The sequence below is a fragment of the Aegilops tauschii genome, chromosome 6, assembly GCF_002575655.3.
Source record: "Aegilops tauschii subsp. strangulata cultivar AL8/78 chromosome 6, Aet v6.0, whole genome shotgun sequence".
Lineage (NCBI taxonomy): Eukaryota > Viridiplantae > Streptophyta > Magnoliopsida > Poales > Poaceae > Aegilops > Aegilops tauschii.
Genome location: NC_053040.3, coordinates 496,976,694 through 496,991,825, shown reverse-complemented (window position 1 = coordinate 496,991,825; position 15,132 = coordinate 496,976,694). Strand labels below are relative to the sequence as shown.

General features: G+C 47.7%; 2 protein-coding genes across 2 annotated transcripts; both read left to right on the top strand.

Moving 5' to 3' along the window:
• The first annotated feature begins 2,223 nt into the window (after window positions 1-2,223).
• Window positions 2,224-7,199, top strand: LOC109752693 (alpha-1,3-mannosyl-glycoprotein 2-beta-N-acetylglucosaminyltransferase). Its single transcript, XM_020311593.4, has 18 exons — window positions 2,224-2,480; window positions 2,641-2,712; window positions 2,820-2,895; window positions 3,174-3,236; window positions 3,702-3,736; window positions 3,804-3,880; window positions 4,153-4,198; window positions 4,286-4,348; window positions 5,048-5,114; window positions 5,198-5,266; window positions 5,356-5,425; window positions 5,526-5,587; window positions 5,677-5,767; window positions 5,861-5,954; window positions 6,079-6,141; window positions 6,222-6,260; window positions 6,343-6,513; window positions 6,669-7,199. The coding sequence occupies exons 1-18, from the start codon at window positions 2,412-2,414 to the stop codon at window positions 6,777-6,779; spliced, it is 1,338 nt and encodes a 445-aa protein (XP_020167182.1). The 5' UTR covers window positions 2,224-2,411; the 3' UTR covers window positions 6,780-7,199.
• A 1,716-nt stretch (window positions 7,200-8,915) lies between these two features.
• Window positions 8,916-14,552, top strand: LOC109752692 (U-box domain-containing protein 24). The gene is made up of 4 exons (XM_020311592.4): window positions 8,916-9,245; window positions 11,507-12,053; window positions 12,182-12,491; window positions 12,659-14,552. The coding sequence occupies exons 2-4, from the start codon at window positions 11,514-11,516 to the stop codon at window positions 14,281-14,283; spliced, it is 2,475 nt and encodes an 824-aa protein (XP_020167181.1). The 5' UTR covers window positions 8,916-9,245; window positions 11,507-11,513; the 3' UTR covers window positions 14,284-14,552.
• The last annotated feature ends 580 nt before the right edge of the window (window positions 14,553-15,132 follow it).

Here is a 15,132-nt window from a genome sequence, read left to right as displayed (position 1 = left end):
ATCCCCAACATTAGGCCCCAGATTAATTTGGACTGGTTCATGTCAATCTTCAACGCTTTAAGAAAAAATCTTCGGTCCTTGTAAAATTTCCATAACCCGCCATGACATCATCCTCTGGTTTTGCTGTAAACCGCCATGACGTCATCTGTCATAAAAGCACACTTTGTTCAATGGATCTTTGTCTTGACGACCATCCCGAAAATCGAGGCGTCCTTGTAGCTGGATAACTTAATTTTTCGGTCTCCTTGTTTTTTGCGCCCACTTATTGGTTTTTCCCTTATAAATAGGCACGAGTGGTCTTTCTTCATTCTCCCCCTTTCCATCGTCTTCTTCCTTTCGCAACCCCACTGTCGCTCGAGCTCCGCCGCCGCCGCAGCGCACCTCATCTCCGTCGACCTCGGCCGCTGCATCGACCTGAATCTGTCCAGAGAACGGCGGTGCCCCTCCGCAGCAGACCTGCTGCTGTAAGTTTTCTCCTTCCCGCACCTTAGATCTGCATTAGGGTTTGCGGGTTCCTGTGTTCTTCGTAGTTCATCACAGCATCTTCATAGTTCTTCCTCTGCAGCTTCTTTTGATCCAAAAGTGATATGGAAACCATGCGGTAGCTGTTTCGTGTCCATTTTTGATACTAATAGATCCCTTTTTCTCGCAAAGAAACTTCATTAGAATGCATGAACTCCTCTGTACCATGTTTTTAGGTCTAGAAATTTTTCTTTTCTGAACGACCATTTGATCCAAAATAATAGCTGCAGCTTGTGAAACCTGTTTATGTAATACTTAGGCAAAAATCTAGACTTGTTAGATCGCTCTAGCCATGGCGACTCTTACCACCGGCTTAAAGAGACGATGCTCAATTGATAACTTTGAACACCTATGGCGGCTTAAATAACCTTGACATAATTATCCTTATACCATTAGGCCCCTTCATAAGCCGCCATTTTGAACATACCTGTAATACTTTTTCTGTCCGGCTTAAATTTGAACCGGGATTTTATTCTTTCTCATGCCTCCATCACAATGGCACCCAAGGCCCCCACTTCTTGCAACTGGGTTAAATCCATTGTCACAGACAGCACTCTTGATGATTATGTGAAGACCGGCTATCTGCCAAGGAAAGAAGTCATGTCTTATCGTGCTCCTAACCCGGAGGAGGAATTCCCTCAACCCAAAGAGGGGGAAGTTATTGTTTTCACAGATCATATGAACCGGGGTTTCTCTCCACCCGGCTCAAAATTCCTCAGATATGTGTTGCACGTTTTTGATCTTCGCCCACAAGACATCGGACCCAATTCCGTGTCTAACATTTGCAACTTCCAAGTATTCAGTGAAGTTTATCTTGGAGAAGAACCCAATATTTTACTCTTCAGAGAGTTATTCAATTTGAACCGCCAGAATGAATGCGCCAGCGGCTAGAGTTTAGAACTTGGTGGTGTCTCGATCCAGCGTCGCAGGGATGTAATCTTTCCTTATGCCGACCCGCCAAGTCATCCCAAAGACTGGAACCAGACGTGGTTTTACTGCGAAGATACCTCTCCGGCTGGTGAGAACCCTCTGCCCGGGTTTCGCGCAACACGTCTTGGGCCTAACCACCCGCTTCCAGACAAGATCACAGCCGCCGAACGCAAAACACTCGCCCCCACCTTAGCTAAGATCAAAGCTCTTCTGGGGAACGGGTTAACTGGCATTGATCTAGTCCGGGTCTGGCTCGCCTGGCGAGTTATTCCATTGAGCCGCCGCCCCGGCTTGATGTGCACCTACACAGGCAAGAAAGATGATCCTCTGCGGCACAGCCCTGATGACGTGCTTGAAGACGTTATCGATGAGATGACAAAGTCTCTTTTGAACGAGAGCTTGGCAGATTGCCGTAAGGTGGGTCTGGCCCCCTTCTGCGAAGCTAACCCGGCTCCAAAGGTAAACCGCCCATCTGAACAAAAGTACTTGAATCCTTCAATATTTTACCCATACTCAAGCCTCTGTTACTCTCTTAGGCGGGTGATAAATTCTGGAAGGTCAAATACGACCATGAAGCTGCAAAGAGAGCCAGGAAAACCAAGAAAGCCAATAAATAAAATGCTTCTATCTAAGTATTGGTTGGTAGGTTATGTAATAATTGTGATTAGATTGGTAGTGGTGGCATGGAATGGATGGTTGGGGTTTTGTTGGTGACAGCTTGGAGTACTAAGTAGAGAAGAGAAGAGAAGAGAAGAGAAGAGAAGGTTCTTCATGTGATGGGTGTGAATCCCTCATTCTCATTGTAAAAATCTCATCTTTCCTTTCCTTGACTGAAAGAAAAGCAGAGCAGAGCCGTGGAGTCTCCCTCCCTCCCAAGTCAGTCAGACAGGGCGCGACTGCTCTGCCTGCAAAGGAGTCGTCTTTCTTCCCCCGCTCCGCCGCCGCCGCCGCCGGTGGCGATGGCGCGCAACCCCTGCGACATCCGCCTCCTCCTCGTCGCCGCCGCCGTCGCCTTCATCTACATCCAAGTAAGAATTCCCCTCCCCCTCCCTCTGCTCCGCCGTGGAACCAGATCCATCCGTGCTCGCCGGGGATCTGAACGCCTCTGCTTCCTCTTCTCCAAATGCAAATCAGATTGATTCTATTTTCTTGATTGTGATTTCCCCATACTTGCGTCTTCTTCTTCAGGTGCGGCTCTTCTCCACCCAGTCTTCTTCTTCTTCTAATTCCCACCTGGACGCCGGACGCCTCGCGGAAGCAGTAAGGATTCCCTCTTTTCTTTTCTACCTACACCTGCACTAGAGTAGGCTCTTTAATTCATTCATTCCATTCCCCGCTGCGCTGCGCTGCGCTGCACTTTTTTGAAGGAGAAATGCGAGAGCCAGCTGCACGCCATGATCGACCAGGTCAGCTCCCAGCAAGACAAGATCGCCGCACTTGAAGGTACCTACTTTTAGACCTTACCCATGATCCAGTCTTCTTCCTCAAGGTTCAAATGCACCAAACACATAATTAGTTAATGTACTTCTCAACAAAGATAGATAGGCATTACAGGTGCCTGTCTGTCTGTCTTCCTTGCTCTATCAACATACACTACTTCTCAACATAATTTTTGGGAGGAGCTCTTCTGCTCCATGCTACCACGCGCGCCGATAACCTGACTGTAGCGCTTCTGCTGACAGTTCATGACATTAACCCCTGTCTGTCTGTTGATGCAACAGAGATGAAGGTGCGCCAAGACGAGGAGCGTGTGCAGCTCAAGATTTTAATCCAAGATCTTGAAAGTATGTATATCGAAGGAATCATTGCCCTCTGTGTTTAGCCTTACTTGTTGATGTCATCTACGACGGCTCTTTCCGGCGTCTCTCTGACTCTGCTACCCTAGTTGATTTTCTCACGCTTCCTCTTCTTTTATTCATCATATTTTAAATGCACATTAGGCCGTAGACTACCACCTGTTTTATCCATCCAAACCATGTTGAACGTTGACAATACTCTGATATTTCATCTTCGAATTCGCGTGTTTTTTTAGACAGATACAAACTATTACTAAAGGTGAGAGTATTTTGACCTTGGCCATGTTTGTAGAAACAACTTTAGGAATATTGTTTAAATATGGCACTGCAATAAATGGTATTGAGTAAACAATTACTACAATACATTCAGTTTGGGCCGAATGCCAAAATGTTACCGAGACATCGGGAACTTGAAGAATCTAACTCTACCTTTAACATTTCTTTTGGATGCAGAAAGGAGTTTACAGACCTTAATAAACAAGAATGTGGTATGCATCTCATCTTGCTAACCTTTATTGCTCTACAGGATCGACCTGATCTCTTTCTGTACAACAGGTTCCTGTCGCCGCTGTTGTCATAATGGCTTGCAATCGACCAGACTATTTGCAGAGGACAGTGGAATCTATCCTCAAGTACGCTCTGTTTTCTCCATTCCTTCATTTCCCAAAAGAAGAAAATATTTATGTCGACTGTTTTGTTTATATCCACAAGAGCCAACTCAGTTGATGACACCTGTGTCAGTTATCTTTGAAATCGAGTTGCACTGTTGATTACCAGACAGCATCTCTGAGGAAACTTAGACTATTACTTCCTAATCTGTTGATTGCTCCTTCTAGATCCATGTAGCTTCAGTTTGTACAACACCCTTCCTGAAAAAATAAATGATGGACGGTAACTCTTTCAGGTATCAGAAAGCAGTTGCTTCAAAGTTTCCACTATTTATATCACAGGTACTGGTAGTAGCAATTTCAGTTCTTGTTTTCAGTATCTTTAAGTGTGTGGGAAGGAATTTTTTACACTGCTCCTTCCAATCGCAGGATGGAACAAATGGAGAAGTAAAAAAGAAAGCTTTGAGTTACACTCAAATAACATTTATGCAGGTGTGTAAAGCTTTATGCTTAATTGCCTGATAGAATAGAACCAAATCTGTTTCTTTTGTAATATTGCTAGCATAGCTGATACAAGCATTTATGCAGGTGCCGAAAGAAACACTTGCTTTATGCTTAATTGCCTGATAGAATCGAACAACTCTGTTTCTCTTGTAATATTGTTAGCATAGCTGATACATGTTATGCATGACTGCTTATACCAAGTAGACATATAAGTGCAAAAATTGAAATAAAATTTTGGCCTGCAAGAAGTTGTAGATGTACCGAGAGTTGGTAGCAAATCTAGATGGAGGTAGGACTTGAAGCATTTGTGACATGTCGGAGCAACTCTAGATCCAACAGCAAAATGACTTAGCCACAAGGGAGACATGTTCATTTGTGGCATCTTGATGTGCTGCGTTGTAGAGGGCACTAGATTATTTTGGTACTCGGAAAGTTGGTTATGTACGTGGATGTCAGATGTAGTGATGTCAATGGTCCAAACGTTGAAATGGTCTGCTACCCTCGAGGAAACAGTGCAATGAAGTGGGAGGGGGCTGGGGGGAGGTTCCTGAATTTGGAACATTGTATCTTTTCTAGTTTCAGTCTTCTCTACATAGCATTTCCAGTATTTTTCTAAGAGTGCAGGCTACCAGCAGATGATTTGTTTAGCTAGCACTCAGTATCCCTTTTGCCTTTGATGTGTTGCAGCATGTGGATCTTGAGCCTGTGCGCACTGAAAGACCAGGAGAAAACGTTGCATATTACAAGATAGCTAGTAGGTGTTCCTCAATTAATGAGTGTTTTCTTAGGAGTTGATGATATGATCGATTCTTGTCCTAATGATGTTTCTTAACCCAGACCACTATAAATGGGCCTTGGATGAGCTATTCATTAAGCATGATTTTCGTCGAGTAATCATTCTGGAAGGTCTGATTTCTTTTTGATGATTCTTTGACTGTCTTGTTTTTCAATATTTTCCGCATGCCATCTCATTTCCATGGTTTATTGGTTAATAGATGACATGGAGATCGCCCCAGATTTCTTTGACTACTTTGAGGCTGCAGCGAAATTACTTGACACTGACAAGTATGTTACAACTGTACTCTGTTTTATACTTACATGGCAAGACAGTGAAATTATATCAAGTGTGTCTAACTACGTTACTGTGATTGTTGTGGTATTGAAGGTCGATAATGGCTGTTTCTTCTTGGAATGACAATGGGCAAAAGCAGTTTGTTTATGACCCAAGTTAGTTCTCTGTTCTGATAAGCCTCTGTTCAACTTTATTTCCGCATTAAAAGGGAGAGTTGCTCAATTTTCTAGATAACGCTTTGCAGAGGCTCTTTACCGTTCGGATTTCTTTCCTGGGCTTGGATGGATGCTAACGAAGTCAACATGGATGGAGCTGTCACCAAAGTGGCCCAAAGCATATCCTTACTGCTGCCTACTGATTCTTAGATCAGCAGATATGCTTTTCTTTACTGTCTTTTATCATCTGTTTCTTCCTTGACAAGAGTTTACTTATTGGGATGACTGGGTGAGGCTAAAGGAGGTACACAGAGATCGGCAGTTTATTCGGCCAGAAGTATGCAGAACATACAACTTTGGCGAGCATGTATGTTGGCTACTCTACACCAATGCAAATTTATCACTGCATTTTTTGCACGCCGTAACAATATTTGAGCCATTGGTTCTGGATTGCTGATATTTACACTTGGGTTTTTGTTCTTCCGTTCCAGGGATCAAGCATGGGACAATTCTTTGATCAATACTTGAAACCAATCAAATTAAATGATGCTCATGTATGCAGATCTTCCCCTGTGTTTAAATTGTATAAGCTCTTTGTTGCTGAGACTTACCTCTGCCCCTCTTGTGGCCACAGATTGACTGGAATTCCGAGGATCTGAGCTACCTCAAGGAGGTAAGGGTTATTAATCTGTTGTCCAGAGAGAAAGTTGCTGTTTCCATAAGGGCGCGCCTAATACTTGTGTTGGTGACATCAGGACAAGTTTTTGACCAAATTTGGAAAAGACGTGGCTAGCGCCACACCTGTGCATGGATCCGATGCTCTGTTGAAGGCCCACAATCTGGATGTGGACGTAAGGATTCAGTATGACAATCAGGGCGACTTTGAGCGTATAGCTCGGCAGTTTGGAATATTTGAAGAGTGGAAGGTTCCTTGCTAACTCAATCCAGTTGTTAACCTCTTTCATTGTCACATGAGCCAAATTACAGTTTCTGTGTGACGTCTGAACAGTTTCTGTGTAACAACCAGAGTGTTATAGTGTCCAGTAGAAAATATGACGGCTCACGGTATTTATTTTCCCAGGACGGTGTTCCACGGGCGGCTTACAAAGGCGTGGTGGTGTTCCGGTACAAGGGCAGCCGGAGACGGATATACCTGGTGGGTCCCGACTCTCTTCGCCAACTCGGGGTTTAGCTTAGCGTTGCCAAGGTGGGGAAATCTGTCGACGTGGGGAAGTTGACACCCTGATGTAGCAAAACATTGAATGATGGGTGCAAATTCAATGCACAGTTGGCAAGGATATTTTTCCTTTTATGATGGATGGATGGATGGATGGATGGATGACGGGTGTTTGTTTAGTTTCGCCCTCGAGTCGAGGTCTCGAGGGGTTTCGCCGTCCGTCGACAGTCGAGGAGGGGATAGAGTAGAGTAAGAGAGTAAGGGAAGAAGAGCGCACGGTGTAGAGATGTATTCACAGAGGTACATTATTTGGCTGGGATTCATTCATCCATGTGTGTGTTGTAGTTAGTAAAAGAGTTTGTATTCAAGTTTGCGTCTGTGTGTTCACTACTTAGATGATCTAACAAGAATTAATATATATAATGGTTCCCTTTATTTGACCTGGTATTTTGTTTGTTTGTGCACAATACAATACTGTATAATGCTGCTGCAGAAGACAAGAATATTGTTGCTTGTGTTTGAATATTGGTGATGCTGATTTTGAAGTTTGAAGCTGTCTGTCTGTCCATGTGAAAAGAGTCCAGTCCAGTCTAGTCTAGTCAGCAATATCCAATCCATGTGTATATCTCTGTCTCTGTCTGTGTGTGTAGTAGGGTAGTTGGGTTGGAATGGATCAATACAGTGGTGGGTGGGAATGGATCAAGTCAGTCAGTCCCATGCATGCATCCATTTGATGATGTTTAATGCAGAAGAAAGAAGACAATGACACTGATTAGACTTATTGACTGAGGAAGAGAGGAAAGAAAAGGGAAGGTAGCACATACTACTACTATTTGAGTTGCAAATTTTTTTTACTTATATACTACCTCCGTCTTAAAATATAATATTTTCTTAGCCTAAAAACGTCTTACATTTTGAGATGGATGTAGTAGTAGTAAAGTGGGAGGAGGTTAGTAGATGCTAGAGTAAAATAAATTTAACAAGAAGGAAAGAAAGAAAGAAAGAAAGAAAGAAAGAAAGAGGGAGGTGCTACTCTTGTAGTGGTACAACGTGTCTGTTGACCAGGAGGTGTTTGTGGACGTCGATTCGGTTCAATCTCTCAAAGATGCTCATAATGTGTGAATGTACGTGTTGTCAGGGTTTGTGTTTTCTCAAAGAAAAAAAATCCCATAATATAAACGCTCTTATATTATGGTACAGTGGGAGTATTACCGAAAAAGGGTTTCCCCCCGCTTTGTATTCCAAAGCAACCAACACCGAGTACAGAGATCGCTGTGACGAGCAGCACAACACACCAAAAAAAAGGAAGAAGAAACAAATGCCAACTACGGCAGCTCAACAAAGCGCGGATGACCCGCCACCGCGGCGCCCATCGGATAAAAACCACCACAGACCGAGGTTCCGAACCGCCGCGTACCAAGCAGCACCTCCAAGAAGGAATGCGACGCCGACGACGCTGCTACCCGGACGAGTCCTAGGGTTTCCCCCGGCACGCGGAGGGAGGTGGGGGTGAATACCACTGACACCCTCCAGGAAGGAATGGTGGCACCCGCGGGTGTCACCACGTCGGGGCCGAAGCCGGCAGGGATTTCTCCCGCATTCCCAGACCCAACTGCCCAACCGGATGAAACCGACCCGCCAAACCGTCGCCCACCCCCATGCGCCAACGCAGAAGTGCCGCCACCAACGCCGCCTCACTACGAACACCACCACGAGGCCAAGAGGACCGGAGAGAAGCGCACCACGACGGGAGCAGCAGCACCGATGCCGAGCGGGAGGGAACCACCTCCACCGCCGTCGTGCGGGAGGCCCATGCCTCCGGCACCGTCGCGGTAGCCGTCCGGGCCTGCGTCGCGCCACGCCAGACCGTCGCCGCCGAAGTGCACCCCCCGGAGCAGCTCCGCCCGCGCCGGAGAGCAACCGGGAGGGAAAGGGCAGGGAGGCCGCCGCCACAGTGGGAGTATTTGTGAGCACCATTGATTGATTGATTGAGTCTTGAGTCATTTGTTGTTGACCTTGGGACAGTGTAAATGACACAAGTTTGCTTTGGGTTTGGTCTTCCATTTTCATTTGCATCTGGTGGTGGATTCAGTCAGTCAGTCGGATACTGTTAGTAACTTGGCAGCAGTCTGAATATGAAATAAAAAGAGCAACTTTCTTCATTTTATTTCATTTCATTTTCGAGCTGTCTTGTCGTCGGCAGGCAGCTCAGCACAGCACAGCTGCTTCTTTCTTCTTCTTCTTCTTCCCCTGCCTGCCTGCGACTTTGATTGATTCAGCTCCCCTCCCCTCGTCGTCGCCGCCGTCACCCTCCATTCATTCCCCATTCCTTTCGGCGTCCTCTCCTCCGCTGATTCCTCCTGCGCCGCCGACTCTTGCTGCTGCGCCCCGCCAGGGCCAGGGCCGGGCCGCCGCCGCCGCAGATCCAAGAAAGAAGCTCCGGTCGATTTATTCTCCGGCCATCTCCACCTGAGTACTCAGGTTTGCTCTTTACTTTACTTTAATTGGTAATTCCTACAAACACCAAACAAATTAGTAAGAAAGACTAGTGCTTGATCAAAGTGTCCCATTGATTTTGATTTTGATTTTGGGGGCTGTATTGTATTGCTTTGCTTGCTTGGGTTGCCCCCCCCACTGATTTTGATTTTGATTTTGATTTCTAGTAGAGTATTGTGTTGGGGACAAGTTTTGGTTCCATTCCATTCCATTCCTAGGTAAGGTAGGGTAGCAGCAGCAGCTTACTTAGTTTTGACTACCTGAAGGTCAATCTCTAGAATTCAATTCAGATAAGTACACCTATCATCATTATCATTTCATTTCATTTCACCTATGTTTATGTATGCTATATATCCTATACACAAACATATATAGATAGGTACCCAATTCCTACACTAGATAGATACGTAGGTAGCAGCAGCAGCTTAACTGCTTGATTTTAACTATCCACCTGAATCCTCCTTCAAGGACCACTTGTGCCATTTTCTTTCTTTTCTTTTCTTTTCTCCACAAGAATTGCTTCATCATTCATCTTTAACAGAGTATATAATATTGGGTTCAAAAAAAAAAACAGAGTATATATCCGCCTTATTCATATGGGTCATAGGCTCTGGTAGAATACACAACAGATCACACCATTACTTTCACCCATCCTATCCAATAGTGGCTGGGACACCAAGTGTTCATATACCCACATTACAGACAGACACCCTTTTATCCAAAAATTTAATTTGCTCAACAAACCTCCCTTTTACTCCCTCTGCATCAAAATATAAGACGTTTTCTAATAGTGTCAAAAAAAAAGGTCTTATATTTTGACGCAGACGGAGTATTATCCATGGCCTACTTAATATTGCTCACTGCTGCCATGTGCCAATTAGTTAACTTTCTGGTTTTATTCATGTTGATGTTGGTGTTCCTTCCATCACCAGCCCCCCATTCTTACATGCTTTCAACTTCACCATATACTAACTGCACTATTGCTGTTGCTGCTGCTGTATCTTATCTATGCAATTTTAACCTTTGTTTGTATTCCCCGTCCACATCATTATCTGACTTGTGTGCCATTTGCACTGGACACACGCATCACTGTGAATTTGTTCTTTTCACTTTAAAGTTTTGGACCTTGGCCTTGATTCCTACTCCCTCCGTTCCTAAATATTTGTCTTTCTAGAGATTTCAACAAGTGACCGCATACGGAGCAAAATGAGTGAATCTACACTCTAAAATATGCCTACATACATCCATATGTGGTAGTTCATTTGAAATGTCTAGAAAGACAAATATTTAGGAACGGAGGAAGTAGTAGATAGGTGGTCACTGTCGATCCTACCTCTTTCACCCTTTCTGTCATCTATTTATTTCTCCGTATCAAAGACTTGCTTCATTTTCAGCTGTGTATATGTTGTAATCACATCTGTAGGCTACAGTTACACAATCAGCATCATTTCATTTCACCTATCCATGAGTGGGGAACAAGTGTATGTTCAGGTTATAAACACCCCTTTATCCAAAAGATTGTTCAAAACTCGCCTATATCCACTGCCTACTGAATTAGCTCACTCACTGCTGCCAATTAATCAACTCTCTGATTTTAATCATGTTTGTGTTCCTTCCATTCCATGACCCCAACCCTCGTTTCAAGCCCACCAAACTAAGGCCAGGGGATGACCTCCTTTTCAAAAAGAAAAAGAAAAAGAAATTACTATTGCTGCTAATTCAGAACAAATTCAATGACAGAGGAAGAGCATTCAGACGGTATCTATGCCAATATATATACCAGATAACTCAACTTTACCAAAACAATTCAGTTGCAGTGACCATTGCTATTGCTGCTGTATCTATGCCGATATATCTTAGCATTTGTGTTCCCCAAGTGTATATTCACCTATCCATAAGTGGGGCATAAGTGTATATTCAGGTTACAGGCACCTATCCAAAGTTTGCTCAAAACTCCCCTTTATTATGCATATGTCTAGTTTGCTCACTCACTGGTCCCAATGAGTTAACTATCCTTCACAACTCCCGTTTATTCATGTTTTATGTTCCGTCCATCACCAGCCCCAATCTTAGTTTCAAATATTAATCATTTCTTACAATATATATACCCAAGATATTGCCAAACTAGTTCACTGCACCACTGCTATTTCTGCTGCTGTTGCTGTATCTACGCCAGCATTAATTCATTCTTACCATACGTATCCCACAATTCGTTATCTGACTCGTGTGGCATCTGCACTGCACAGCTGCAAGATGATGGCCCGGAATTCAGACGGCGAGCTGGAGGAGCAGTCCACGGAGGGGTACCAGGAGGCGGCGTTCGAGGCCTTCATGTGCCCGCTCACCAAGCAGGTGATGCAGGATCCCGTCACCATCGAGACCGGCCAGACCTTTGAGCGTGAGGCCATCCTCAAGTGGTTCAGGGAGTGCCGTGACAATGGCCGCCGGCCCACCTGCCCGCTCACGCAGAGCGAGCTCCGCACCACCGACATCAACCCCAGCATCGCCCTCCGCAACGTCATCGACGAGTGGAGGGCCAGGAACGACGAGAAGGACCTTGAGAAGGCCTGCAACGCCCTCAGGCTGCACCCCGAGGACGACGAGGATGACACCCTGCGCGCCATGGCCTACATCTCGCAGATATGCCAGCGGAGCGGCGCCAAGAAGAACCTCGTGCGCGGCCAGGGCATCATATCCACGCTCGCCGACTTGCTCAAGAGCAGCAGCAGGAGGGTCCGCCTCAAGTCCCTGCAGGTCCTCCGCACCGTCGTCGAGGACAATGATCAGAACAAGGTTCTTCTTTTCTTCCCTTCCCTCCTGAAGTCCTGAACTCCTGATGGATGGATGGATTTCCCACGGTTGGTCCAGTGTATATGCTAGCTATTCAAGTAAGTAACTATACGTACCGTATATGTTTGCAGGAAGAGCTGGGGAAGGGCGACACGGTGCGCACGATCATAAAGTTCCTGTCGAACGAGCATATCCAGGAGAGGGAGCTTGCGGTTTCCCTGCTGTATGAGCTCTCAGAGTATGAGCCCGTGTGCGAAAGGATCGGCGCGGTCTATGGGGCCATACTGCTGCTGGTTGGCATGGGGAGCAGCAAGTCGGAGAACATGATGGCTGTGGAGAAAGCAGAGAAGACGCTCAAGAATCTGGAGAAGTATGACACCAACATCAAGCAAATGGCTGAAAATGGGAGGCTGCAGCCTCTCCTCACCAAACTGCTTCAAGGTTTGCATCATTATCTTCACTTTGCTTCACCATGTACGTACTATTATAGTTTTGCTAATTCTGAGACTTTCTCAGAGTCTCTGGCCTCTGTTTTGAACTGCAAAAATGGAATTAGTTTGGAGGTTAATTTGTGGTCTTAATTTTCCAACTTCTGGTTTGAAATGCAGGCGGGCCTGAGGTGCAGGTTACCATGGTTGAGTACCTCGGGGAGCTGGCATTGGCTAACGATGTGAAGGTGGTGGTGGCAGAGCAGGTTGGAACGCTGCTGGTGAGCATCATCAAAACCGGCGGCCTGCCGGCGAGGGAGGCGACGCTCAAGGCGATGAGGGAGATGTCATCCAACGAGCTGAGCGCCAAGATACTGCTGCAGGCCGGCATCCTGCCGCCGCTGGTCAAGGACCTCTTCTCCGTCGGCGCCAGCAGCCACTTCCCCATGAGGCTCAAGGAGGTCTCCGCCACCATCCTCGCCAACCTGGTCGCCTCTGGGGCCAGCTTCCGCTCAATCCCGCTCGACGACGCCGGCAGGCAGACGCTCCTGTCCGAGGACGTGGTGCACAGCCTGCTCCATCTCATCAGCAACACCGGCCCCGCCGTCGAGTGCAAGCTGCTCAACGTCCTGGTCGGCCTCACCAGCTCACCGGACACAGCCCAAGACGTGGTGTCGGCCATCAAGAGCTCCGGCGCGACCATCAGCCTGATCCAGTTCCTGGAGGCAGCTCACCGGGAGATCCGCGTCGAGTCCCTCAAGCTCCTGCGCAACGTGTCGCCGTACATGGGCGCCGAGCTCGCGGATGCCCTCGGCGGCCACCTGAGCAGCTTGCTCCGGGTGATATCCGACGCCGGTGGTGGTGGCGTGACAGAGGAGCAGGCGGCAGCCGTGGGCCTGCTGGGTGACCTCCCGGAGAGGGACTCGAAGCTGACGCGGCAGCTGTTTGAGCTGGGGGCGTTCGGTACGCTGAGCACGAAGCTGGCAGAGCTCCGGCGGGGCGCCATCCGCGGGAACCGGTACACGACGCCGCTGACGGAGGGCATGGTGAAGGTGATGTACAGGCTGACGTGCATGCTGCAGGAGGCGCCAGAGTACGTGGAGTTTGCGCGGGAGGCCGCCCTGGCGCCGTTGTTTGTGGAGCTGGTGCAGGTGAACGGGCAGGACGCGGTGCAGCTCTACTCGGCGATGGCGCTGGAGAAGCTGTCCCTCGAGACGAGGAACCTGACGGTCATCCCTGACCCCCCGCCGCCAGCGCCTTCCGGCGGCTTCCTGTGCGCATGCTTCGGGGTGCCGTCGTCGACAGCTGCGGATGCAGGTCGTCCGGTGGGGGTGTGCCGCGTGCACGGCGGGTTCTGTTCGCTGCGGGAGAGCTTCTGCCTGGCTGAAGGCGGGGCCGGGGGGAAGGCGGTGGAGCGGCTGGTGGCGTGCCTGGACCACCTGAACCCGGAGGTGGTGGAGGCGGCGCTGGCGGCACTGGCGACGCTGGTGGGGGATGGTGTGGAGGCGGCAGAGGGCGTGGGGGTGCTTGGGGATGCCGATGGGCTGCGGCCAGTGGTGGACATTCTGGTGGAGAACCGGACGGAGGCGCTGCGGCGGCGGGCGGTGTGGGTGGTGGAGCGCATCCTGCGGGTGGAGGACATCGCGCAGGAGGTGGCGGCGGACCAGACGGTGGCGTCGGCGCTGGTGGAGGCGTACCGCAACGGCGACCCGCGCACCCGGCACACCGCGGAGCGCGCCCTCCGGCACCTGGACAGGATCCCGAACTTCTCCAGCGCGTTCCATGCCCAAGCACGCCGGCCATGAACATGACATCCGAACCTTCTTGTTGCCATCCTTTGTGTTTCAAATTCGAACCTTCCTTTTTTGGTGCTGTGCTATGTATGTAATATATATGATGGATGTAAATGTGTATGTAGCTTGATTTTATTGGTTTGTTCATGTTTAATTAATAGGGTAGGAGTATCAAGTATGAGAATCACAACCACAATTCTCACAATTGAAGACATGTGATGGTGATAATTTGTTAAGTTGCACCCTGATATATAATAAAGATGTATGTACAGATGAGAAAATTATATATATATATATATATTGGTTGCAGATTTCTACTATGCCTTCATTCTTCTTATTTTTGGTCTGGCATATTTCAAGAGGTGTCTTTTAGTATCTCATGTTATGCAGACATGGGATTTTATTTTTATGTGCATTGCTCGTGGTACTAAGAGACCACCTTTTGAGTGTACAGCTGGGATTTGAGATTGCCACACTAGTAGAAAACATGGCTTTCGTTCGGGCATGGCAAGCCCATTAGTCCCGGTTCAGTCACGAACCGGGACCCATGGGGGCATTCGTCCCGGTTCGTGAGCCCAGGGGGCCGGCCAGGGCCTCGTGGGCATTAGTCCCGGTTCGTATGGAACCATTTGTCCCGGTTCGAGGCACGAACCGGGACTAATGGGCCTCGCTCCTGGCCCACAACCATTGGTCCCGGTTCTTGGCTTGAACCGGGACAGAAGACCCGGATTTAGTACCGGTTCTAGCAACGATCCGGGACAAATGAGCTGCCTATATATACCCCATCGCCGCAGCAGAGCACTCCACAGTGCTCTATTTTTTCTGGCCGTCGAGGGGAGGGCATTTGGGTGCTCTAGCTCA

What these genes read in the sequence shown, in the direction of transcription:
- LOC109752693 (XM_020311593.4), top strand. Translation starts at nt 2,412, where the DNA reads ATGGCGCGCAACCCCTGCGACATCCGCCTCCTCCTCGTCGCCGCCGCC. An exon ending in TCGAGTAATCATTCTGGAAG is followed by an intron (nt 5,267 to 5,355) that starts GTCTGATTTCTT and finishes ATTGGTTAATAG; the next exon opens with ATGACATGGAGATCGCCCCA. An exon ending in CATACAACTTTGGCGAGCAT is followed by an intron (nt 5,955 to 6,078) that starts GTATGTTGGCTA and finishes CTTCCGTTCCAG; the next exon opens with GGATCAAGCATGGGACAATT.
- LOC109752692 (XM_020311592.4), top strand. Translation starts at nt 11,514, where the DNA reads ATGATGGCCCGGAATTCAGACGGCGAGCTGGAGGAGCAGTCCACGGAG. An exon ending in AGGACAATGATCAGAACAAG is followed by an intron (nt 12,054 to 12,181) that starts GTTCTTCTTTTC and finishes ATATGTTTGCAG; the next exon opens with GAAGAGCTGGGGAAGGGCGA. An exon ending in CCTCACCAAACTGCTTCAAG is followed by an intron (nt 12,492 to 12,658) that starts GTTTGCATCATT and finishes TTTGAAATGCAG; the next exon opens with GCGGGCCTGAGGTGCAGGTT.